This window comes from Diorhabda carinulata, chromosome X (assembly GCF_026250575.1).
Source record: "Diorhabda carinulata isolate Delta chromosome X, icDioCari1.1, whole genome shotgun sequence".
Classification (NCBI taxonomy): Eukaryota; Metazoa; Arthropoda; class Insecta; order Coleoptera; family Chrysomelidae; genus Diorhabda; species Diorhabda carinulata.
In genome coordinates, this window is record NC_079472.1 from 31,791,908 (window position 1) to 31,818,613 (window position 26,706).

The following is a 26,706-nucleotide window of genomic DNA, read 5'->3' on the forward strand; positions in this document are numbered from 1 at the left end:
AAAGTCTGTAAATTTGAAATTTAAGGCCATATTTGTTGTAGTTTTGTCCAATAGCACCGACATAGACAGGTATCGAATGTAATCGAGGCAATTATGTCTATTATTTAATCATTTGTTATTTGAAACCAGTTTTCAACGCTTTTTCAACCTCCGTTCGCTCCGTGCAGACGCTACGCAGGCAAACGCTAAAGCAAAGCTCTCGCACTACACTCTCCGCCATTGTTGACATTCATGCGTCAGTCGGCGTTGTGCTACAACCACGTAAACATCGCCATTATTGATGCTCCCGCCAAGTGTGATTCGTTTTCTACTGGCTGGAGGCCATGGTGTTGCAAAAATCCATCGTTGAATGAGCGTGTCTATGGGGAAAACTTCATGAGTGATGGTGTTGTGCATGATTGGTGTCGAAAGTTTAAAAGATGTGCGTGATAAAGGGGGTCAAAGATTCACCATTACTGCTTTGTCTACGGAATTTACAAAAGTTTCAAGATGCAAACAAAAAATTCCCGTTTTATTCGAATAATAATTTAAGTGGGAAATCAAAAATCACGATGCGGCACCTCTAAATATTGATATTAAGAGCTCAAAGATAACCAAAATTTTTATTTCGTCATGTTGAACGCGATATTATCATAGTTGATCGACAAAAAGTTCACTAGGTCCACTATTTTTTAGGTTATGTTATGTTAGGATTCCCTTTCTACCTTAATTTAAAAATTATTTAATTGAAAAACGGAAGAAAAAGTTAGTGAAAACGTCATTTTTCGATTTTCTATCAATTTGATAAAAAAATTTAATATAAAAATAGTTTCAATTATATTTGATTGTTTTTTTTTCAAATTGTTCGTTTTTGCATGTTTCTTACGAAAAAAAAAAAGATATTCTTCGAAAACAACTTCTAATTATAGTTTTCAGAGACAAATAAGGGAATTTATGGTATTTTTTTCGTCATATTGAACGATATTTTTGTTAATTGTTCCACCCTACTACGGATAACTATTGGAATAAATACTGCAATAATAAATTTCATTGAAAACACAATAGAAATAAAATATACTTACTAGTAAAACCTAGTAAATTGTCGCAAGTCTTGCAGGATAGTAACGGCTCTTTCAACTCCCTGAAGAACAATTTTAAACTTCCAGTTAGAACATCGGGATCTTTGGAATAATTATCCAGAATATCCAGATTACCTTTATCGACTTCCAAACGTATTTTTTGAATGGTAGCTAGATTCCCCGAGGTTCTGTATAAACCTAAACTGGTTATATTATCTGGTCTCTCGATTAGTTCCATGGTTTTCAAAATAAATTTAGGTACTTCTTGTTTTGCACCGTATATGTTTCTCAGTGTATTACCAAATATCGGTTCGTTTTGGTATATACCTTTTTTTTCTAAAACTTCTCGACTCGATCGTTTTCCCAACAATCGGAGGAGAGTTTTGGTTATTGTTGATTTTTCATTGTCGGTGTAAGAACTGACTTTATCGCTTTCTGTAAATAATTTGGCATCTTTGGAGGAATCGAAAACGAGAATGTACGGTTGGTTATTTATATCTCTCAATTCGACTTCTTTTTTATTTATTAATTTTATTGTCCTAAGAATCACACCATATTTCAATACCTATAATTTTAAAAATCTAATAGTACATAACCTAGAAATTACATAGTTAAAAATTCATTTCACGTTATTTAATTTTTGAAATTTCGGTAAAAGTATTATAAGCCACCCCACGACGATCATCATTATAGACTATTGAAATTACGAGAAATCGATTCATCATATCAATTTTACACGGAAACATTTACTTCCGGAGATACCGGAAGTGCCTATTATCTCATAAAGGCTAACAGATATCGAACCACGGATAACTTTGTTCGATAGATCTCAACAACATCTATATGTGTATGAAATGTCAAGATGATTGACGCATGTGCAGAAGAGTTTCTGCGAAAAAAGTATACAAATGCATCATTTTTATCAAAAAACCTAACCTAACCTTACAAAAATTACCAAATGTTCATTTTATCTATTGATTTTTCGTGAAAATAATGCATTTGCATACTATTTCAGCAGAAATTCTTCTGCGCATGCGTCAATTGTCATGATTTTTGACACAAATAGATCTTGATGAGATCTATCGAAAAAACTTATCGTTTCGATACAATGTCATAATAGGGTGTCTAACATAAAAATGAAAGTATGTATAACGCAAAATTCCTCTCTCAATCAGTAGTTTTTTGCATAAAATCAGTTTTGTATGCAACAATAACTATACTGAGTGTCCAAAATAAGGGTCAAACCTTATATAGATATGAAGTTTACGTCAAAATGACTAAAATGGAAACATACACATCCTTGAATCAAAATCTTCCCCTGGATATGATAATTGGGTGTAAATACCGGTTGCTATACAACAAAAATTATACAGAGTGTACCAAATAAGAGTCAAAGTACATATTAATATAAAATTTGCGTTAAAATGGAAACAATGAAAAAAAAATGAGCATTTAGCTTCAAAATTTTCTTCTATCCATGATAATTTGAGACGAAATTAGGTTTTTATACAACAAAAACATTACAGAATGTCCCAAATAAGACACAAACTGAATATTGATGTGAATTATATGTCAAAATGGGAAAAATGGAAACAAATATACGTTTTAGCATCAAAATTTTCTTCAATTCACGATAATTGGACATGGAAACAGGTGTGTACACAAAAAATATTATAAAGAGTGTCCCACATAATACTCAAACTGAATATTGATGTGAATTATACGCTAAACTGAGAAAAATGGAAACAAATATACGTTTTAGCATCAAAATGTTTTCCAATTCACGATAATTGGACATGGAAACAGGTGTGTACACAACAAAAATTATAGAGAGTGTCCCAAATAAAAATCAATCTGAATATTAATATAAAGTATATATAAACTGAGAAAAATGAAAACAAATTGACTTTCCTCTAATCACGAGAATCGAGCATGAGAACAGGTTTGTATGCAACAATAATTATACAGAGTGTCCCAAATAAAAATCAATCTGAATATTAATATAAAGTATACGTCAAAATAAGAAATTTGTGATTAGATTTTCAAATTATAAATTCAATAAAATATTTGTTCATATCTAAATATCGAAAATACTTACCTCTTCATTTTTAATAATAGAATTTTTTGTATATTGGATGCAGTCGTTTTTATTCAATTTTAAAACTTTATTATCGGCAATAAAATGAATCTTCACACAGCCTTTTACATCAAAATCAGGATTTCTATAACAAAAATATCGAGTCTCATCTTTATTTTCGATATATTTCACATTATTAGAAATTTTTTTCTCACATCCGGATCATACGCGACTAAAATTATTTACCATTAACCTTCCCAAAGAATAACAACGCCCTCTATGGTCACATTTACAGCTCACTCATTAGCAAGTACAATTTCTGTACTGAACTTATTGATCGTAAAATTCTTTTTCCGTACGATTTGCTTTAGGTATGCAAGATCAGTCGAAGCTCTACAACCTCCGACTGCATAGCCACGGAATATTCAACATTTTTTCACATTTTTTGTATAAAATAATGTCTCCATAGTCGGTGCTAGAGATTGAATCATTAAAAGTTAACAATTGCTCGAAATCTGGGGCGAGTGCGTTTAGTATCCATAAACCGAGTTTGCTGTACCTCAATCTCCTCCATTTTTTTAACAATAAACGATATGTGAAGACCACAATAGTACTTAAGAGTAGAAAAGAAAGGTAAGAGGACGATTAGTAAGATTAACTGAAGACCAAGCTCATTACATCAGGGCAATACTTCCCCTAGCATCTACAACGTGGGGATATACTACCAAGGATCATCGTAAAAACTTCAAAAGTAGCCAAACATCAATCTAAAGCAAGCAATGATTGTCCCTTGATTCACCTATCGAAAATTTGACCGAATGAAAATAGGAGAAATCGTGAGAGAAACTGACAGAAGATTTCAAAAGGACCTACTTCAACCGGAAAACAGCCGGATCATGACCAGCAGTGACATCTTTTGCCTTTTCAAGAAGCTGCAGAAAGCACAATATCAAAGAGAACACTACAAAAGAAGGAGAAGAAGAAGAAAGAAAATCAGTAGATAGCCGAACAGTTCCAATAAACCCATTGAAATAGAATGAGAGAAGTTTGAGATCGCATCTGATGAGATTGAGGGGTGGATTCACTTCTATCGTTTTTAATAGATGCAATTTGGTACGTGTGGGTTCGAGTATGGATGAACAATGGACGAAAAATGTGAATAAATTCACATTTTCTATTTACTGTACACATTAAATTAGAATAATCGTTACGATTTATCGCATTGTGTAAAACCGGCTTTAGAGTTTGAAAAAACGGTACCGAAATAGTAGAGATAACAATAGAAGTTAGTTTTTGGGATAAATAAAGGATGTATCCAGAATATAGAAACAAATATCTAAATAACAATGTAAATAAGTATATTTATAATGGTTATAAATCATTCATTTTTTTATCGAAAGTAGTAAAATAAAATTTGATGTTACCTGTAAACTCTCCTAGGATCACAACCTATAGTTAAGGATTGTCTAGTACCGTCTATTCGGTGTGGCCTAAGTTGAACTCCTTCGCTAAACAAGTGGTCATCGGTCTTCGGAAACGGCCCCACGCTACGCGATAACGGCTCATCTTTATTTGATTGAAGGGTTCTCAAAACTTCCTGCAAACGATATAACAACACAATCAAACTTTCCTTCCATACAAATATTGTTGAATTTAAAGTACAGGGGAGAACAAAAAATAGGAATTTCAATCAAGAGTGAACGAATCTATGTCCCATATTATCAGAAAAGTTGTCTAGAATTAGACCAACGATTTCTGACTTATTTTCATAGTACCTTACGAATGGTAACGAGGTTATTGACATCATACACACATTAAAAAAGTAAAAATACATACAAAAATCTCAGAATCCGTTCTTAAAGAAACATTTACGTTATTAATACCAAAGTGGTTCAAATATAAACCGGAATTTTTTAATAAAGGCGCGAAAAATTTCGCGTAGTGAAAGTGGTTACACTGGATGTTAAAATGGTCGATTACGAAGCGTAATCTCGCTTCTTAGTGTACTTATAGCCATAGCGAGAAGTTTGTGAACTAAATCAAGTTAAAACAAGTTTTATTTTAAAAATATTGAAAGATAACATTCTACGATTAAAATTCATTTTATACTGCTGCATTTTTCTAACACACTTTTTTGTATATTATTCCAAGACGTTTGAGTGAAGTGAGATTAAATTTTCCAACATTCCGATCCAGTTCATTCCACAATAATTCCGTTGGATTTAGATCCGTAGATTGTGGGGGCCTTTTCATTATTTCTAGCTCACCACTATCTTCTTTATATTTTAAATAGTTGAGACAAAGTTTCAGTTTCTCAGTAATAAATTTTCGGTACACATTTTTTTACGATTTTGGCGCAACTATTCGCAAAATTGCATTGAAATTTTATAAAAATATGTATTCGAAGCTTTTATTCTCTGTTGTATACACAGGGTGTTTGAAAAAAGGTGATACCGTCTCTAGGATGGAGAGAAAACTGAAAAATATTTGGGATTTGCTTAGTAATAAATTTTCTTTACACATTTTTTACGATTTTGGCGCAACTATCGGCAAAATTGCATTGAAATTTTATAAAAATATGTATTCGAAGCTTTTATTCTCTGTTGTATACACAGGGTGTTTGAAAAAAGGTGATACCGTCTCTAGGATGGAGAGAAAACTGAAAAATATTTGGGATTTGCTTAGTAATAAATTTTCTTTACACATTTTTTACGATTTTGGCGCAACTATCGGCAAAATTGCATTGAAATTTTATAAAAATATGTATTCGAAGCTTTTATTCTTTGTTGTATACACAGGGTGTTTGAAAAAAGGTGATCCCGTCTCTAGGATGGATAGAAAACTGAAAAATATTTGGGATTTGCTTAGTAATAAATTTTCGTTACACATTTTTTACGATTTTGGCGCAACTACTGGCAAAATTGCATTGAAATTTTATAAAAATATGTATTCGAAGCTTTTATTCTTTGTTGTATACACAGGGTGTTTGAAAAAAGGTGATCCCGTCTCTAGGATGGATAGAAAACTGAAAAATATTTGGGATTTGCTCGGTAATAAATTTTCGTTACACATTTTTTACGATTTTGGCGCAACTACTGGCAAAATTGCATTGAAATTTTATAAAAATATGTATTGGAAGCTTTTATTCTCTGTTGTATACACAGGGTGTTTGAAAAAAGGTGATAACGTCTCTAGGATGAATAGAAAACTGAAAAATATTTGGGACTTGCTCAATAATAAATTTTCGTTATACATTTTTTAAGATTTTGGCGCAATGACTGGCAACATTGCATTGAAAATTTATGAGAATATGTTTTGGAAGCTGATACATCCAAAGGATACTAGTTACACGGTTCGTAGCAAGTAGTGCTTTTCCAATATTATATTTATTAAGTAAAATTTTACTATTGATAAAACTCGATACTGTGTACAGTTCTCGTAATAGAGATTTAATTTGAAGAAGATGTGAATGAGACCACGAATGTTCATTTTCCTGTACTAGGAATAGATCAAACAAAATGGATGTGCTTGACAATTTATTTGTAAACTATCACGAAGATCTTCGTTGGAATAAATCTTGTTTTTAAACCTGTTGCTTTGATAAATGAAATGGAGTAACTGTCAAATTGTTAGAATAAGATATTTCATTAAGTTGAATGTCGATTTCACGGCAACCAAATTTCAATTTCTGACATGTTTTACGCGGTATTTCATGACGTACCATGATTTAGCAAATACTCTTTATGAAAATATGATTAAGCTGTTAAACTGAACTTTGTGAGTGAAATAATTATAAAAAAAATTGTTTTAATGTAGTATAAGTTTATAATATCGTTAAATAACAATGCCAACTTATATTTTATGATCCTAATTTCGAATCTAATAGAAAAGAAACGGTTATCTGTAAAACCACAAAGAGCCGTAAACCAAAACAGGTTTTATCATTGTAATTACGCGTCAATTCATTCCAATGTTTGGTTTGGGTCATTGTCTTGCTGAAACAAATACCCACGGCCAGTTAGGCTCATCCCAAAAGGGTTAGCATGCGTTTTTAATATGTAATGGTAACCATTTCTGTTCAGGGTTCCTGTAATTTTGTAGAGATACCCTACTCCAACATATGAGAAAATAATCCAATTTTTGTTAACAAATAGAAAAAAATTTAAATACTTTCACTTGTTGGGGATGTTAGGGATGACGATTTTATTTTGTTTTTTACAAACACTTCGTAAACTAACGTAGCATTATCATTATAGATCAAGTTAACCTGTTAATGTATCATATTTCAATGAAAAAGTAAACAAAAAACTTTTCATCGGTAGTGTATATCGTATTTCAAGCGGTACAAACAAGATTATTGTTGGTTTAAATACTTTTTAAATAAACTTAAAACGAAATAATGATTTAGAAGTTAACGGCTATTAGATGTTATCAATCTCCTGTCACTTGTCATCGACTGCAATTCGTTATATGTGAGGTATGAAAATTCGTATCATAATCTATTAGTTAGGCAACACGCCATACTTTGAAAAAAAAACTAGTCCTTTTGATGCGAAGAAGAGATTTTGCATACGATGAATATTGAATGACGTTTCGCCATTGCATTAAAGCTGTCACAAATCAAAAATATTCTTTTCTGTTTGACGAATAAATTAGTTTGAATGATATTGGGTCGATTGTTATGTTTTTAGAGTCGCATACTATTGATGTCAATTCACGTCAATTTGAGCAATTCAAACAATAAAAATTGTGAAATATATTTGCGCATGCGTTGAAAGATTCTCATTGAAACTTCAGTCATTTCGGAAGCTTAGTTTCTGCTCGAGAATCGTATAATTCAGTGGTTGTAAGGATTTTTCTGAAATTGTGATAAATAACCGCATTTTTTTTTAAAAAAAGGAACTGCTTTTCCACTCGGACATGGCTATATCTCTCGAATTGGTTGATCATCCACCATTTTCACCAGAAAAGGCTTTTTCCTGTTTCCTAGCCTTGAAATTTCGCTTGCAGGGCAGATATTTTCATCAGATGAATACGTAAACGTATATTTTGAGGAGAAATTATCATTTGAATGGTTTCAAAAGTTTTGACCATCGCCGAACTAAGTGTCAAGACTTATTAGGTAAGAAACTTTTCGGACAAACCTCGTACCATGTTTAGTACGTTATGGAATGTTATACAGCTTTCGCTTTATTTAAAATTAATTAACTTTGGTGTGAGTTAAATATTTAAAACGATTCGATAGTTTCAAGTACCCATATTTTGATTGGCATTCATTAAAACCAATAGATAAAATCACAATGTTTTAATTTACATTCTCCTCTTGTAATATATACTTTCTAATTTAATTGTTTATACGCATCGGAACTCTTTGGAAATCGGTTTTCTTTTCAAACAGTACGTAATTAAACGATAACGACTAGATCATATTAAAACATTTTTATAAACAACTCGTTGGTAACCTAGTTTTATTCCAAGTAATAAAACAATTAGGTATGTAGAATTTACAATCAATTAACGATATTCAATATGGCGTAATCATAAAAATAGAATATGACCCCACATAAAAAACCACGTAAATTTGATGAGGTTATCATCTAATAAAGAATCCACAGATGTCTTTGTGCGAAGCAAATTTTAAAATCATTTCCAGTATTTTGCGATCTCCCGTTCGGTTTCACTGTACAGTGTTGCCTATTTATAACTATATCCCAAAACGAAGTTAATAATACTTTAAATTAATGTTAGATTTTCCAAAAATAAAGCAGAATCGTCAAAAAGAAGTAATACACGTAATCAAAATAGATTTAGTATATATGTATTCAGTTCATGAACGAGATTTTTGTGAGATTGTGGCAATAAAACACAAAAGTGTAGACACTATCGGTAAAAAGTTTTTTCGAATCGGTGAGAACAAAAATAAATGTGACGTTTTTTGTTATTTAATCGGTGTTTATGATTGTAGTTTAGTCCCAGTTAGCTCAGTAAGACGCAAGAACGTGTTGTGATTTATACTTTTTGAATCAGGACCAAGAATCTAGGGACCTTGAGAGAATCTGGCCTTTTTGGAAGGGTGGCAGATGAAACTTCTTTTAAGACTAGGTCTAATAAAGTATGGAAGAGAATTTTATGGAGAGATAAGTCAAAGTTTGACTGCAAAACACGGCGGAAGTTCGGAGATGGTTTGGGGATGTTTTACAGGAAACCTGGTAAAAATTGGGGTTAGTAAGGAAGAAAAGAGGACTGAGTTGTTGCTGAGGAGAAATTGTACAGGAAAGTCACATCTTCGGAATATCCTGAAAATATCCTGAAAAATGAATGACGAAAACACCAAATGTTGACGAATGATCTACATATCCAACGGATGACTGTCACATTCACCATGCGATGTCTTCCATAAATTTTTCCAATCGTGATTCAATGGATAAGTGTAATGTTTTTGAGGAGATTGATTAATTTAAAAGTTCTTTTGTAATTTTTAATACCCTTGGTGATATATTCTGAATATAGATATAATAAATCGTTAGTTAACTATAAATTTAGAAGTCAGCAATTAGGAATGAAATCTAGTGCTTCTATTTGTATCATTTTATGAATCTGATCTATGTATTTGATCCCATAATTTATTTATAGATTCAATGCTAAACATTCTATTAGATATTTATTACACCAATAATGTTTTATTTATATCTTAATATTTTCCGATGCAATTTATTTTTCGAGTTAATTGGATTCGTTACAGACATAGTTCAAATATGTAAAAAAAATTCGCTCATTAAAATTATATTTTTTTTAATATTATCATCTAATTAACGTATAAATGTGGTAAATCTTCTCATAGGAGCTACAGATGAATTTAAGGTTGAGGAAAATGTAGAAAATAGGAGATTTATCAAAATTTTTCTTTTGGGAATGTTTGAAAAACTTACAGGGAGTTTTTAATTTTCATAAACGCTTTTCTTTTAAATTATTGGAGAAAATAGACTGGCACACGACTCAAAAACTTTGTTAAAAGACGGGATTTAAGATTGATCTAAAAGTTTGTGGTTGTAGTATGCAGTATAGACAAAACAAAGAAAATTTTCTTTCAAAATTAGTATAAATGAGAAAGAGTATGGAATTGAAAACGTAATTTTAGTAGATCAGTTCTAAAATAACGAGCGATAATAAATTGAGACCATCAAAAATTAACTCGCATCAAGTTACTATAAAAAAAGTGATCGCGGACAGGCCTCAAATCGCTGGCACGCACTTTAGTCTCTAATCACGCAGTTTAAAATCCGCTAACTTTAATACTAAAGGTCGAAAACAAAATTGGAAGTGGTCAAAATGTTCGTATTGATTAGCACTTTAAGCTACTATAAGGTGCACCTAGTTTTTTTAATTTAATATACCCTTAAAACACTTATAAACAAATTACGTTGGTTTTTTCCATGAAAATTTGTACATTCAATCTTCTGTAACTTTTTAACAGATAGTATTTAAAAGGTCTACCACATCTCTTTTTGAAGCTTGAGCTTTAACGTTTCAAATGAGCTGCTTTAAATCTTTCTACGTCATGTAGGAACTAAGTAATTACCGATAAAGTGAGAAAAAACGTTAATTTAGCATTATATTGAAGATAACTTTTTAAATATCAATTTTTTTGCAAAAAACTGTTCATACATTTTTGTAGATCTTTTAAAAACGAATATTTTTTTTTGAAACTTTTTTTTCATATCTCTCTTTGTTTATGAGTTATGGCTTTATAAGCAATTAAATTGTTTAAAACAAATTAATTGATCTGATTTATATTTTAATCCTCAATATGGTTTTATGTGTATTCAAAGTATAAAAATATTTTCAATAATAATGCATCGTTTCTTATTCAAAATAATATTAATTTTTTTCAAGGAAATATCTATTACCAATAATCCCTGGCGTAGATTTAAACGTGGCAATACCGCAAATAGTTGAATTTATTTTTCGGTAGTTAGTGTTATTTTTTTATTATTGAAATTAATGTGTCCCGCCATCAGAGGCCATTGACCCAGTAACAGTGTAAATATTAGAGAGTAGAGCGAGTTATTGGAGATGATTAAATTGTTAGATTGTATATTAAAAAAAAATTGATACTGAAAAACCTTTTTTTTACATAAATCTTACCTCTTCAACAGTGTTTTCGTTATACAAAATTCGAATTAGTTCTCAAAACGAATACAAAATAACGTCTGAAGTAGATTACATATGACAACATTGTAAATCGTCAATTTTACTTCTCGATACCGGGTGTATATTTTTTTTATTAATTAATGTCTCCAAACATTCTAGGTCATTCATACGTTTACAGTATTAATAATTAATAAGACACGAGACAATTAACAAGTTTTTATGAAGAAATAACAAAAAATTCTAATCCTCAACAGTGTCGTTTTATCTATACGAGGTGTGGCTATTACATAAATAACGAGACTAGTGATATAAAATTTTGATATTCTGTATATTTATTTATTATCACCTTCAAATCTTCCAATATACACCATGTGGATCTTTATACAGGAAATTTTTTTTAAATGCGAGATTCTTATTGTTCCTCACGATTTTAGGCACTTCTTTTGCATGTTAAAATTTTCACGTAAAATTTGTTAACACATTTTTCATCATTTTCTATAGATTCAGTAATAGTCCAGTCAATGACGATAAAAAAAAGTGTAAACTGAGTATTTAACCAATACAGCACCGATTTGTATGAAAATATGGATTTAAGTTCTACTTATTACTCTCTATTCAAAAATATACCATATGCCGAGGGTTGCTTTTTCTTTTTTAGGGGTAAAAACAACCCATATTAAAAAAAATTAGATTGGAGCATGTAATCAACTGAAATCATATTTATATCAGTGTAATGAATGTCAATTGACAATTTTTAATATAATTTAAAATTTATTAACCACTTTAGGCCGTTAATAACCACCCCTTATGACAGATATCACTAAAAAATTATAATTAAAGTGATATTAAGCAGTTATTGGAATTAAACAGAATTTAGATTTAGGTTCTATTTTTCCATGTTTATCTTGTGTCGGAGATTGATTTTTATTTGTTAGGGGAGAAAACTACCCCCATTCGAAAAATTCATAAAATACTAAATTGCTTAGAATGAGTCAATCTATCTATTCAAGCACTTATTTTGAATGAAAAATTTATCGCCTCCGAGAAAGGGTGGTACCCTCTCTCGGAGAAACTGCAACCCTCTGCACAGGGTAGATTTTGAAATAAAGAATAAGTAGAACCTGAATTCAAATTTTTATGAAAATCGGTGCTATACGGGATAAATATACGAACGTGAATCAATTTCAAAAACTTCTCGGCCATCTTGAAAATTCTTAAACACGTGGACGCTACGCATATTCATTCCCATACACTATGTTTTAATTTTGATTGTTGATGAGTGTAATGTACGTTTTTTCTTCAAATGATTTTTAAACTTAACCTACGACTTTTTCTCTCTACAACTGAACTAATATAAAATAAAAATGCTGTCTCTAACTGTCGATAAAAAAAGGCTAGACTAGTTTTTGTGTTCGCAAGACGATACCCTTATCTTCGATGTTGCCAGAATGTGTGCGTTTTCTGTTGAATAGTATCAATAAAATTTTAAGTTTCATTTGCAGTTTTTTCTCAAGACTCTTGTAAAATTTCATAACAATCCGTTGCCTATATTTTTTTTGGTAAAACAAAAAAACAGCCTATGCAAACGAAACCCACCACTTGGTTGGTTTGTCTACAAACGCGGTAGTGATCGCACTCGAAAGAGTAGACCTCAGATTAATCAGCTGATAGTCGTTAACTTTTAGCGCATGCGTACTTTTTCTATAGCAGTGATATTGTCGTTACTCAATACACACATCGTTTGTAAATCCAAATTGGAGGAAGTTAATAAAATAATTGCAAAATAACGTTTGTTGAACTTTGAATATTAATGAAAGTATTTCTCAATGCTTGTTTGAATAATAAAGGTAATTACTTTTTTAAATTCACTTTTGCACGGTTTTTACTCTCCAATTAGGCAATTTCACTACATACTAATAAAACCGTGTAAGATATATCATTATCATGTAATAAATGAAATAATACGTTTAAATGCATTATTATATGTTGCGTTTTTATTTTTGTGAAATGTGAAGTAGAATTCAGAATAATTCAAATGAGTTTTATTTTATATTACATAACCTAACCATCCTGACATTGACATTATATATTCCCAATTTTTAAACACTGTTGCCAATTTAAAACGCAACGAATAAACTATCAACCTAAATATTAGTTAAGTTTACCATTATTAATTGTCATATTGCTACTAATATTAGCAACATTAATCAATTTAGTATTAAATAAATGGTGAATATAATTTTTACTAAAAATCGCATTAAAACCGTCGTACTAAGTGATTATATACAGATACCGTACCTGCAGATTCCGCCATATCTATTATTACGTCAACACCGCCTCAAGTATCCATTTTAGATTGATTGGTAACAAAAAGTAGTAAAAGATATGAATACGTATATTAAAGTGATTGTAAATGTTTTGTTTTCAAACCAAATGTCTTTTATTACAGGAAACTCATCCATGTCTGTATAACAAAGACATACGACTGAAATCGAATAAAATACTAAGACGACTGTATATTTAAAATACGTCATTTACTACAATACATATAAACAAAAGCTAAACAAAAAGAAATAAAAGTTTATAGGTGAAGCGCAAGAACAATATGAAAGACGTTTAATAAATTTTGATTGTTTCTACATCATTAAAACATATGTAAAGAAACGTAAACTGTGTTTCAGTCGAGACATGTGAGAGAATTACTACTATAACAAAGCGACAACAGTGTTGCCAGTTCTCGGATCGTTAATAGTGGTTTTTGTATATGCTAAAATAATTATTCAAATTATTTTAGCAAAAAATTAATATAAAATAAAATTTCCATTGATCGTAATAAGATGAACTTTTGTTTTACTTGATATAATAAATAATTTATACAATCTTTTGTCTTCTTTTGAAATATATAGTGAGATATATTTTTATTTACAGTTATTTCCTCAAAACTAGGTAGTTCATATATAGGCACACTAGTCGTACTAATAAATTAAGCGTGTTTACCCCAAAACTATTATAACTAGTTGTCATAAATCATAAAAGTTGTTTAAATATTAACATAGATCGTCTATATATGTGGAGTGTTTGTCTCATGTCGTTCTCTGACATAAGAAATTACAAAAGATTCATAATAAGCATAGTAAAAACTAGGGAATTCTTATTTACACATCACTTGAAACTGAATTATTTCAAATCCAATTGAAAAATAAGCCAATTTTGGATCCATAATGGACAATTTTCTTTCTTTTTACAGAACTGAATAGGGAAAAACCAATTTTTCACAAAATAAAATTGAAACGAGCAATTTTTCAGAAACCGAAATTCGAATAAACAATTTTTGACAAAATTAGTCTCAGAAAATCCAAATTTTTTATAGAACTGAATAAATAAAAACAATTTTTCACAAAATAAAAATAGAACGAGCAATTTTTCAGAATTTGATATTCAAACAAACAATTTTTGACCAAATTAGTCTCAGAAAATCCAATTTTAAGGCAAAGTTAACTTGGACGGGCTAATTTTTGAGAAATTGGAATAAGACAAATTATTTTTTATAGAATTGAATAGAGAAAAAACAATTTTTCACAAAATGAAAATGGAACGACCAATTTTTCAAAAATTGAAATTCGAATAAACAATTTTTAATAAAGTTAGTCTCAGAAAATCAAATTTTTGAGAAATTAAAGTTAGACAAGCAATATAAGAAATATTAGGGCTTCTTGGGAGAAGCTGATAAACAAAAATCTCGTTTCTAATGACCGATCTATCCTCATCCTCCTCATAGTCCTGTTCTTAAATCAAGTGATTTTCACACAGCGTTCATTTATTAAATGTCAAGTACACACGACATTCTGGTTAGCCCTCGTATTTATATCTCCGTAAAGACAATTATACTGAAAAAACTTTTAGTTAGAATAAAAAAAAAATCAACGTACGTTATAAAACGATTAATAACGAATTGTTTTGATTGCCCTGCAACCGCAGGCAAACTTCCTGTTATTTAAATGAACATATTAAAAGAATAAACTGGGTGTATGTCCCCCCCAGTTTTCAGCTAAATAAGTATATCCCTTTTTTATCGATTTAAATGACTATTATTGTAGGTTTCTTCTCACAGTTACTGACAGACCGACACAACGTTAGTATAAAATGAAGAGAATTCAAGTCAGTAATTATACTATAATATACAGGGTGTCCTGACCGTATACGAAAGATCAAAATAATATGTCGATTTGGGGGCAACTTAACTCTATATCAAATTTCATCCCTTCCGAGTTATAGGGCCTCAAAGAGGGATCCAAAATATTTGATTCAATAAATAATATAGTAGTAAAATGAGAAAGGCGAATTAAGTTTATTGTATTTGCAACCTCCGACCGTGAAAATTTTATTTTCTGTGATAAATACGTAGTTCACGACTTTTTGACCTCTAATATATAAGGTGCAAAAATCCACGCGTCAGTGACATGTCTCGACAAGCTTCACAAGTTTTAACATGCTGCTATGATCTATTTTTTATTATAGTAGAGCTTGAACGAGCACTAAGCTTAGTAGTTTTGAAAAAATTATAAATTTGTTTCACTTGGGCCGAGAAAAATAACAACTCGTGGAGCGCACAACTTATTTAATTCAAGACACAAGACAGAAAATGAAAAAAATTGAACTGTCATTAATTATTTGATTTTGAAAGGCAATAAGAAAGGCTCTGTATAGTAATTTATGATCGTAAACTTTTGGCCATGTGAATTTAAAGGTGGCTATATCAACTTAAGAATTGGGGACTACCAATAACTGCGATAACCAGCGATATCATCTAAAACGGAGGTTTCCTCGTAAAAAATCAAATCTAACTATGGAAATTCGAGTACACTCCTGTTGTACAGCTTCCCGTGGATATGCACGTGGAAATCACTGATCTAAAACGTTCACTAAATGGTATTGCATAAAAGAGGCTATAGGCATATAGTCATCCAAGATTTATACACACATTTGAGCGCATGCGTTTTGAGTCGATTCATAACTGGATCCACTACTACACTCCTCAAATTCAAAAACAGTAAAGACAGTGGATTGTAAAGGAAGAATCTGCTCCGAAGAAGACAAAGACGGTTTCATCGACTGAAAAATTAATAATTTTTTGGATAGCCTTGGGATTAAGTTCATTGACTATCTTCAAAAAGTTAAACAAAAAACAACGCATCACTGCTTGACGAGGAAAGGGACCGCATTTGAGGAAAAGAAAATGTTTTTTCATGCCACCAATCTAGTTTATCACACTTCGGTATGGCTAAAATGGATACACCAACAAATGTATTTACCAGATCTAGCTCTCAGTGACTTTTTCACTTCAGATGAGGGCCCAAACAACAACAATCCTCGTATATTGATCGGTTGTTTATTCCAATAACAGTAGAAAATTGAAAAGAGGTAAATCAATCAAAAGGAAATTCTTTTTAGAAATACCTAGGAAATTAACCTTGATTATAACTTTTCGTCACTATTCAACGTATTCAATTAACTACTGGCTGCTTCACTATAATCTCGACGCGATTATTCGCATAAGGAAATTCCCAGGATATCCATTAAATAAACTGTACAACACATTATTATTTTTACCATTTAAGGGAAACGCCTACGCTGAAGATTGGATGCTTTTAAGGTATAATGACTTAGGCGTTGTACTTTACCGTATTTTTTATAAATACAGGATGTCCTAACCGAGTATACGGAAGACCATAATATGTCGATTTGGAAGCAATTTACTTCTATAGTTGCATCCCTGAGGAGTTATAGACAGGATCCGAAATTTCAAATTCAAAAAAATTACCTTTAAGTAATGGTTAGTAGAAGGTATCTAACCATTCTGGAGGGTTAAATTCAAAGTGATTGACCTCGAATAGAATTTTTCATGTAGATTGGAAAATTATAATAAAAGGACTTCAGTTAGAATATTGTAAATATTTATCGGGCAGGAATTTAGCCACTCACCTCTTATTTGTCGATCTCTAAAAGGTCTACGACACCGTACCGTTGGACAAGCGATATATTGACGAAATCTGACCTGAGCAATGTTGAGAGAACATCGAACAGAAGGTCGAAAGGTGTGTAGTTAAACTAAGAAATAACGTATCATCGATCTAGCAATCGAAAGGCTTGAAACAAAGGTGCAGTTTATCATCAATATTATTTAAAATATACCTTCAGGAAGCTCTGAGTAGTTGGATAACTAAAATTGCAAGGATAGGAATTGAGATAGAGGATTAGAACTATATTTTTCGTGGACGTCCAAGTTGTTACAGCTCGCGACGGAAACGATGGAGAGAAAATTGGACGATGAATATGCAAAATGGGGTTTGAATACGAATATGTCAAAAACAGAAGTAGGAAGCGCTTAAGAACTTCAAATAAATAGTGTTAAACGATGTAGACAATTCGAATACCTAGGAAGATGTAAGAAATAGTGTAAAACAAGTGAAAAAAGCTACACAAATTCTGAACTCATTGCTTTGGTCAGAAAAAATAAACCTAAACACAAAAATGACAATGTTCAAAGTCGTAGGGGAGCCCGAGAAAACAACCAAACCAAACCAAACGTAGAAGACGAATCAGTCTAAGCTTTAACACATCAGTACAAACAAAAACATTTTTGAACAGTCAAAACATCGAATTGATAAGTGATTCGTCGTAGTACAATGATTTCTTGTTCAACGTTTCTCTATATCTGAAGAAGCGGTAGATACAATTAATCAAATCACATATTTTGGAGGTATTTCAATCAGAATGGACAAAAAGGATTGTGGAAATGGATTACTTAAGAAGATTGTGGATAACATATTCGAAAAAACAAATGGGGTGTATTCGAGAAAATACAGACTAAACAACTGGTACGGACATGTGATAAGTATGGGACAGGTGTCTGAAGAAAGCATAGATATATTAGAAAAGAAGACAAGGAAAATCCTCAAGGACTTGGAAGGAACACATTGAACATACCTTGAAAACAGAGCTATCCAGAGGAACGAGTGGGTAGATCGAAAAGTATGGCGGACTTTACTATTCATGTCATTTTCTAAATATATCGGTTATGAATGAAAAATTTCGTGATAAAAACTATAACTGATAGCGTGTATAATAAACACGTTTCTATAGAAAAAAAAATATAAATATTTTTTTAATATTATATTTCAATATGAAAGTTTGCATTATATAGTTTCCGGTCTGTGTATTCATTAGAAATAATAAACAAAATCTATGATTGTTCAGCGTATACAAAATGTACAAAAATAAAAATAGAATACGATATACAATTTGATATAAATATACATAATGACGTTTGGAATACACATGTTCCTTAGATATGTTACACCCAGAACGAATAACTCATTGATATTGATATCAACACTCACAATTATTCAGTGGACACGGATACACAAGGACGAACTCGATCTACGTTGCATGCCGTTCTTTAACACTTCTGCATATTCAGAAAAATCTTTACACACGATTATCAAACAGAAATCGAGCTTCTGAAATGGCTCAATGTTGATAAGAGCTGACATCTTCGGGTAAGAGGTAGGAAAGTTTTCATATAACCCTCGTATATGAATATTAATTTAAATGAAATGCTTCAACATTCTATTATTTAAATGTCAACGAACTTTTCTATATTTCAAAATTTGTTTATTCATATTTCGCTTTCACAAACAATTATATTTTCATAACACAAAGGGTTGTGCGATTCTCGACATTTTGTTCTTTAGAAATTATTTCGATTCGTAAGAAAAATAATTCAAACAATTAATTCGAGAAAAATTATTCGAAAGGAATGTACGAGTGCGATTTGAAAGAACACAGTTTAAATACGGTGATTGTAATGTTAGTTATCGCAAAGTTTCTTACGTCATCTGTCAAAATTACACATAAATTTGACACGATAGATGTTTTTATTAATATTTCGCTTTCACAAACAATTATATCTTCATAACACAAAGGGTTTTGTGATTCTCGACATTTTGTTCGTTAGAAATTATTCCGATTCGTAAGAAAAATAATGTACGAGGGCGATTTGAAGAAACACAGTTTAAATACGGTGATTGTAATGTTAGTTATCGCAAAGTTACTCACGTCATCTGTCAAAATTACACATAAATTTGACACGATAGATGTTTTTATTAATATTTCGATTTCACAAACAATTATATTTTCATAACACAAAGGGTTTTGTGATTCTCGACATTTTGTTCGTTAGAAATTATTCCGATTCGTAAGAAAAATAATGTACGAGGGCGATTTGAAGAAACACAGTTTAAATACGGTGATTGTAATGTTAGTTATCGCAAAGTTACTCACGTCATCTGTCAAAATTACACATAAATTTGACACGATAGATGTTTTTATTAATATTTCGATTTCACAAACAATTATATTTTCATAACACAAAGGGTTTTGTGATTCTCGACATTTTGTTCGTTTGAAATTATTCCGATTCGTAAGAAAAGTAATGTACGAGGGCGATTTGAAGAAACACAGTTTAAATACGGTGATTGTAATCTTAGTTATTACCAAGTTTCTTACGTCATCTGTCAAAATTACACATAAATCTGACAGTTAGATAAGTTTTAATACATATATGTTAGGTAAATGTGTAAAAAAAAGAATTTTGATTGTTAATTAAACCTTATTCTTCACGTGGAAAACCAATTAGAGAAAACGAGAAAAAGTTTTAGGAACATTATCCTGGATAATGCGCTCATTCAATAAATTATATTCTGTGAGGCTTTAATTGAAGTAGTTGTTTAATAAGAGAAGCAGATGGTTCATCTATGTGCACCTCCACTTATCTCACGCCAGGTGTTTCTGTTCATCTCTGTCCTTGAAAACAGACCGTTGATAAACGCGATAGCAACACTTTCAGCTACACCAAGAATGGGTTCTGAGCCTTTAGGTGACTATGCCAATCACAGTTTAGCCATTTTTGTCCGAATGACAGCTGGATCTTGCAGTCATTACTCACCAGATTTTGTAGGAGTTTTTTACCTATATAGGTTTGATGAACGCCTTTAATTCGAATAATTTAAATTCTATATTTCCTTTCCAATGAAGATGTTGGGGACAAAAAAAATGTATTTTAACAAATAACATGTAAAAGTCCAAGCGCCCTCGTATATTGAAATTGACAATTGGACAAAAGCCAGCAGTTAAAATCAAATTGTATTGTTACAATTTTTAAATAGGTCATCAAAAAATATAAACAGTATTATAGATGAATTAAAAAAATTCTCGAAATATATAGTGTATCAAAAAAAAGTTTATGAATCTTGTGAATTAATGAATGAAAATTATAACCTACAAAAAATTTCGCTTCGACACAAGGTGAGAATATTTTTTAAACGATCCATCATTTAATTGACAATTAAAATAATCATAAATGTTGATTTTGTCGAATTTTATTAAATGAATATTAAATTCACCTCGAGTTCCAATAAATAATTTTTGGGTACACGGGCAGCCAGATCCAGAGTCGATATCATCCTTTTTAACGAAATACGAGTAACAATAAAAAAAAGGAAATATGCGTAACACGATATAATGTACGGTCCGAAAGATCACATGTCACCTGTTAGTCTGCGGATATTCACCAGCATAACACGAAACCCACCAAGAAGCCGTCTTTTTTCGACCACGTTGGTACTATGATTGTTTATAATCATTTCTATCTATAATAGTAGCGAGCGGAACATGCGCAATGGTTTCCCAAACACTGACTGATAATAGTAAGGTGGCATCTCTTACGTTGCATTTTTTTTTTAATAAACAGTATCGTTTTTTTTTTAGACGAATAGAGAGAAAGATCATCGTCTCCGAGATTATGCATACAATAGAAAATTAATACAGTTCACAACAAATATAACTTTTTATATTTATATACCGGGTGCGATCAAAAGTAAAGTGAATGATTTTTTTATAAGTAGTATAAAAAGGTTTCTGTGGGAATGGCTTTCATCTGCTATTTTCTGGCTTTGTAGATATCAAAAAAGGATACAAAAGTATTAGAGATCACATCGAAAGGGGATTTTATATGGAGAAAACAAAATAAATTGAAACTGGGCTGAGCTATTGAACAAGAATGCAACTAATGTGGAGGTAGATATACATGATTGTAGTGGGGAATATGATTAAAAAGTACGTGGAAATGAAATATTTACTTAATTATGGAGAAAAAATTCTTACAAAGACATTGGAGAGAGTACGATTTACGTGTGCCGCGATTTAATATTTTGGCTTAATTAGGCCATAATAAATCGAAAATGAAGAATGAAATTTTTCTATATCTCGCTTCGTTTTCGAGATATCTATACTTATAATCAAACGTTAGTTTAGAATTCGCTTTATTGAACAGATGGCGTTCAATACTTCGTTTCAAATGAATATTTTATCACTTCAATCTTGTAATTCAATAAACAAAAGATTTTTTATTTAATTTTTATATTATTTACTCTGATACTCGAGTATATCGAAAAAAAAAAACAGATTTTTATAGCAAAATGAGCCATTTTGATAACTTTCATCACTCTGTGATGAATATAACTTAACATACGATGAATACATGAATAATTTGATGTTTTTTATAAAGAATTGTCCGTTGTTTTTCAGTATTTATAAAATAAAAAAAATATTTAATGATAGTTTGAAGATTTAATTAAAAGTACGTTCTTAATGCTTTCAAAAGTTATTTATTTAGGTTAGGTTAGGTAGTATTTTTATGTATAATTGATTTCTATAATAAATAAATAAAAATAAATTTTTGCAACTTCAAGTATCGATATCTCGAAAACAAAACGAGATATCAAAAAATGTTATTCCTCATTTTCGACATTTTGGGTCGATTTACAAAATGGCACGGTCAAATCCAGGCGTTACACGGAAATCGTACTCGTACCAAGATGTTTATTGATATTTTGAATACTGCGTTGTTCATCAATAAAAACATTTTTTTACTTCATGCAAACTACAGCAGTCATAATAAATTGTGAAAACTATAGCTAACAAAGTACGAGGATAGTCTCAGAAGTACCTGGCTGACCTAGAGATGGCGGTAGTTATCACTGTATTAAAAAGTACTCAATCTATATAGCGCTTCTTTCAAATTTGAAGACGCTACGATGTTTAGTATTTGTTTGGAAGTGATTAATAGTGAATGTTTTGGTATTTGAAAGGCGTTAGCTCAACCAATATAAAAGCTGAACTAGTTTCTATTCTGGGGAGACTTCTCCTTGGTTATCAACAGTAAAATAATGTGTACGAGATGATAAAGGTGGGAAAATTTGGATATGAGAAAGCTGTGGGTAAAATGGGTACCGCGTTTGTTCACAATGAAAAAAAAAACAACGTCGTGAAGATGTTCCCATCAAGTTTTTGGTAAGTTTCGCAGTAATAAGGCAGAATTTATGCGCGAACAATGAAAACATTGGACTGAATAGGGAAAACCAGCTCCAAAGAAGGCAAAGACCGTTCCATCTGCAGGAAAGATCATGTCTTGTGCGGACTAATTGCCACGTTTGAGCGAAGAAATCAAGCTAAAGCGTTGTTTCAAATGGAGTGGCGCATATTGAACCCATCCCACGGCCAGCTCCGACCCAACTTGGTTCGCGTGGTACCGGAGTTATACTAGCAACACAGTTTCGTGGGTCGTGGGTTAAATAAACCATCCATTACCAAACAGTTTTTCTTTTGACTCAAAAATTGAAAAATTAATCTAAATTGTGAGATCCTTTCCTTTACTTGAACTCTCCGTAACTCACTCTTTTCGCAAATACTCATTTGTTTTACTTCTTTTTCTTTTTTGTTGCTGGCTCGCTATCATCTTGTATACTAATGGGGATTTGGGTACAAATCGTGGGCGTGGGCTGTGTTCAATATGCGTTACTATTAAAAAAACGTGGACATGGGCTGGGTCTGGCCCTCGCGTGTGCTGTGCGTGAGCTGGGTTCAATTTGCGGCGGGCCTTAAGCGTAGAAATCAAGCAAAAAACGACCGCATTTGGCTAAGAAGAAAGTGTTGTTTCTTCAAAACAATGCAAGAGATGGCATATCCGTAATTGCAATGTTCGAAATTAATGAATTAATGTTTGAATTGCTACCTCATGCACCCTATTTGCCAGATTTAGCCCCCTCGGATTGTTTTCTGTTCCCAAGCATAAAAAAAATAGCTGGGTAGTCGAAGATTTTCCAAAAAATGAAAAGGTTAATAGATATTTTGAGGAGCTTGACGATTATTATTATAAACAGCGTATGGAACTTATTGAACATCGCTCGTACTTCAAGGATTATATCGAACGATGAAAAAACAATAAGCGATTACCAGTGTGAATTCAGAACTGGTTTACTACTGACTATGACTATAGAGAAAAGATGTACTATGTATATACACTACCGATCAAAAGTTTTACCCACCCTATATTTTACGTGATCCAATACAACAAATAAAAAAAATACGATCAATTATATGGTAATTTCATACTTTCGCGGTCCCTTCGTTTTTTGGATGTAGAAAATCGTCCGTTTTCGATGAATTTTTTTTCAAAATCTTCGTTTTTTCGGCGGATTTACGAAAAAATTATGGGAATAAAAAAATAAAAACCTATATTGGTTTCAGGGGTTTAAATGTTCATGAAAATACACTAGTTCACGTATAATTGTTCATAACTTTTTGTCAAATAAACAAATGAAGTTGTTATATTTTTTTTTCATAATCTACACAAAAAAACGAACAAATGCAAAAAAAATTATACAAAAATGCTGATTTATCGTGTTTTTACAATTAAAAATAATAACAATTTCTCTTAAAATTGAATTTTCTCAACATATAATCATTTGTACCTTTTTTATATGAACAAAAACATTCTTTAAATCACTTGTTGTAATCAAATGTACAATATTAAAAGTTAACTTTGAAAAATTCACCAAAATCGGTTGATTTTTCGATTTTCTAGAGTTTATGAAAACATTTAAAGTCAAAAAACCATATGAAATTTTTAATTAAGATAAAAAATGAATAAACAATCATTTTTCAATTTTTTTGAGTAAATTAACAAAAAAAATATATGAACTGCGTTTGATGCTTTTTAAAAAAGTTATGAACGATTATATGCGAAGAAATGCGTTTTATGATCACATTTAAAATCATAAAATTATATGAAATCTCCAGGTGATATATTTCCCATTTTTTTTTCATAAATCCGCCGTAAAAATGAAGATTTAAAAAAAAATCATCGAAATCGGATGATTTTTCGATTTTCTAGAACCGCGAAAGTATAAAATATATAGATAAGAATATAGTTTGTTTGTATTTTAATACTGTAAGTAATTTCAATCGATAATTATAATTTATGAAAATTTTCTTCAGAATGTCTCTTTATGGCGAACACGTACAACGATCTAAAAATCTACATATCTCCAAAACCGTAAATTTTATCGAGTTAAACAAAGAATAACTTTTTTTAAAAAAATCGATTGAAAAATGCATTTTTGCTGTGTTTAAATTGTTCAGGTTGTCCCTGTAAAAGTTACGGATTAACTATTGGGCATGAGCCGCCCCTGGTCTTCAGATAGTAGTGTAGAATTATTAATTCCGTCAAAAACACTCTACATGGACATACGTAATTATCCATTAAAAATTCATAATGTTCGAATGTATAATTTAGAAAATTTATGTCACAGCATTTTTCTCACGTTATCAAGTCCCTGAACACTCTGTATATGTATGATAAATAATAATTAGAAAATGACGTAACTGATATAATAAGAAGTATTTCAAATAATAAATATTTGTATTAATCATAATATTGGAAGAGCGCATGCAGGGCCGGATTAAGCTAGGGGTGCTTTTTGAGGTATTTTTTGGATACGATATTATTTTTTTAATTTTTCCATGTTTCCGTATACCTTAATGGTGGCTCCGTCATTATTTTTAACCCTGGGCCTTATAAATCTTAATCCGGCCCTGAGCGCATGCGTTTACACTGAAACCTCACCTGCGTCTCCAATATATTTTGCATTTCTTCGCAATAATTAACGCGAATCTGATTCTTCCACAACATAACGTCGAGAGGTATTTTATTTTCGATTAAAATATCCACCGGTAAACTTTCGATTTCCTCGATTTCTTCGACGAATATCGCACTTAATCTACACACTTCCGCGAATTTCAATTGTAAATTAGATTCGGTATTTCGCTCACAATCCCACAAATTCACGTACGCATCTTCCTCCGATGTTTCCATATCGGGAACATCGGTCAAACAGAAAATACGGTCATCGTAGGGCTCGTAATATTCCAATTGGCACCTAAGACTTTTCAACCAACAGTTCACACTGACGTCGTCGCACATTTTGACTCAGTATCAAAGATAAAACTTTTGCCACATCCTTTCTGATAAAAGACCCCGATTTTCCGTATTTCAAACAAATAAAGAAACGACGATAAACACTGACTTTAAAATAATATTGCTTTTACTCGATGTGTTTATATATATATACACATAGATACATAAATGTTGAGATTACATACTAGGCTCATTGATAAGGAGAGTTCGAGTAACTAAGAACACTTTAAAAGGGTTTTAGTCATAGTAATAATTATCTGAATGAGAGAATCAATTGGGCGCACGATGACGGCGAGTGGAATTACTTTCGCTGACCAATTTAATTGACTAATTATGTAGCGCAGGCCTAGATCTACGAGGATGACTTTTTCAATGGAAACCCACATGTGCGTTGCAATAGATCCACTGTTCGGTTTTATGATGGTATGTGTATTAATACTGACAATTAAAATACGCACAGGACCGCACTAACCCATTAGAAAATATTCTACTTTCCATTATATTTGATTAGGTATCTCGGAATCTTATTTAAATTTATTTGGTAGAGTGTGGTAAGTGCAGATCAGTTTCGTGTGTATAATTTATTTACTGCAATGTAATTTATTATTATATGAATCTCTACTGAATATTAAAAAAAAACTTAGTTGCTTAAGATCAATGAGTCATTTTTAAAAGAATGCCCTGGACATGTCTCCATAATAATCAGCGCAGGATTGGGATTAAGACTATTTTTTTAGCGATTAAAAGAAAAGTATTTGGTAGAAGAATATCTTTACTACCAGCATATTATTATTACTTTTTCTTAAGCAAGGAATATTTAAGATAAGATTTTTAAAATAATCAGTCCAGCCACATATTTAAAAACGTCGTGTATATCAAACCATATTTCGTTAATAAAATTTATTGTTGACAAGTTGTTTTTGAAAAGACAGTTTCTGAAAACAAATGACGGATTATTTTTGATAAAAACTGTATCTAAAGACAAATTATTGTTTATTTTTAAATAAGACGATTTCTAAAGACAAATGACAAGTTGTTTTTGA

General features: G+C 31.2%; 1 protein-coding gene across 4 annotated transcripts in view; it reads right to left on the reverse strand.

Annotated features, from left to right (window-relative positions):
- The window catches only part of LOC130900840 (uncharacterized), a 41,549-nt gene that overhangs the window by 7,919 nt on the left and 6,924 nt on the right, over positions 1-26,706 (reverse strand). For 3 of the 4 annotated variants that reach the window (XM_057811741.1, XM_057811742.1, XM_057811740.1), the window contains 3 exons: positions 4,560-4,732; positions 3,157-3,280; positions 1,062-1,623 (listed from right to left, as the gene is read on the reverse strand). In XM_057811741.1, coding sequence (XP_057667724.1) covers positions 1,062-1,623; positions 3,157-3,280; positions 4,560-4,732 — 859 coding nt within the window. Of the gene's footprint in view, positions 1-1,061; positions 1,624-3,156; positions 3,281-4,559; positions 4,733-25,312; positions 26,066-26,706 lie in introns of those variants that run through there. The other variant, XM_057811743.1, reaches the window with a different exon arrangement.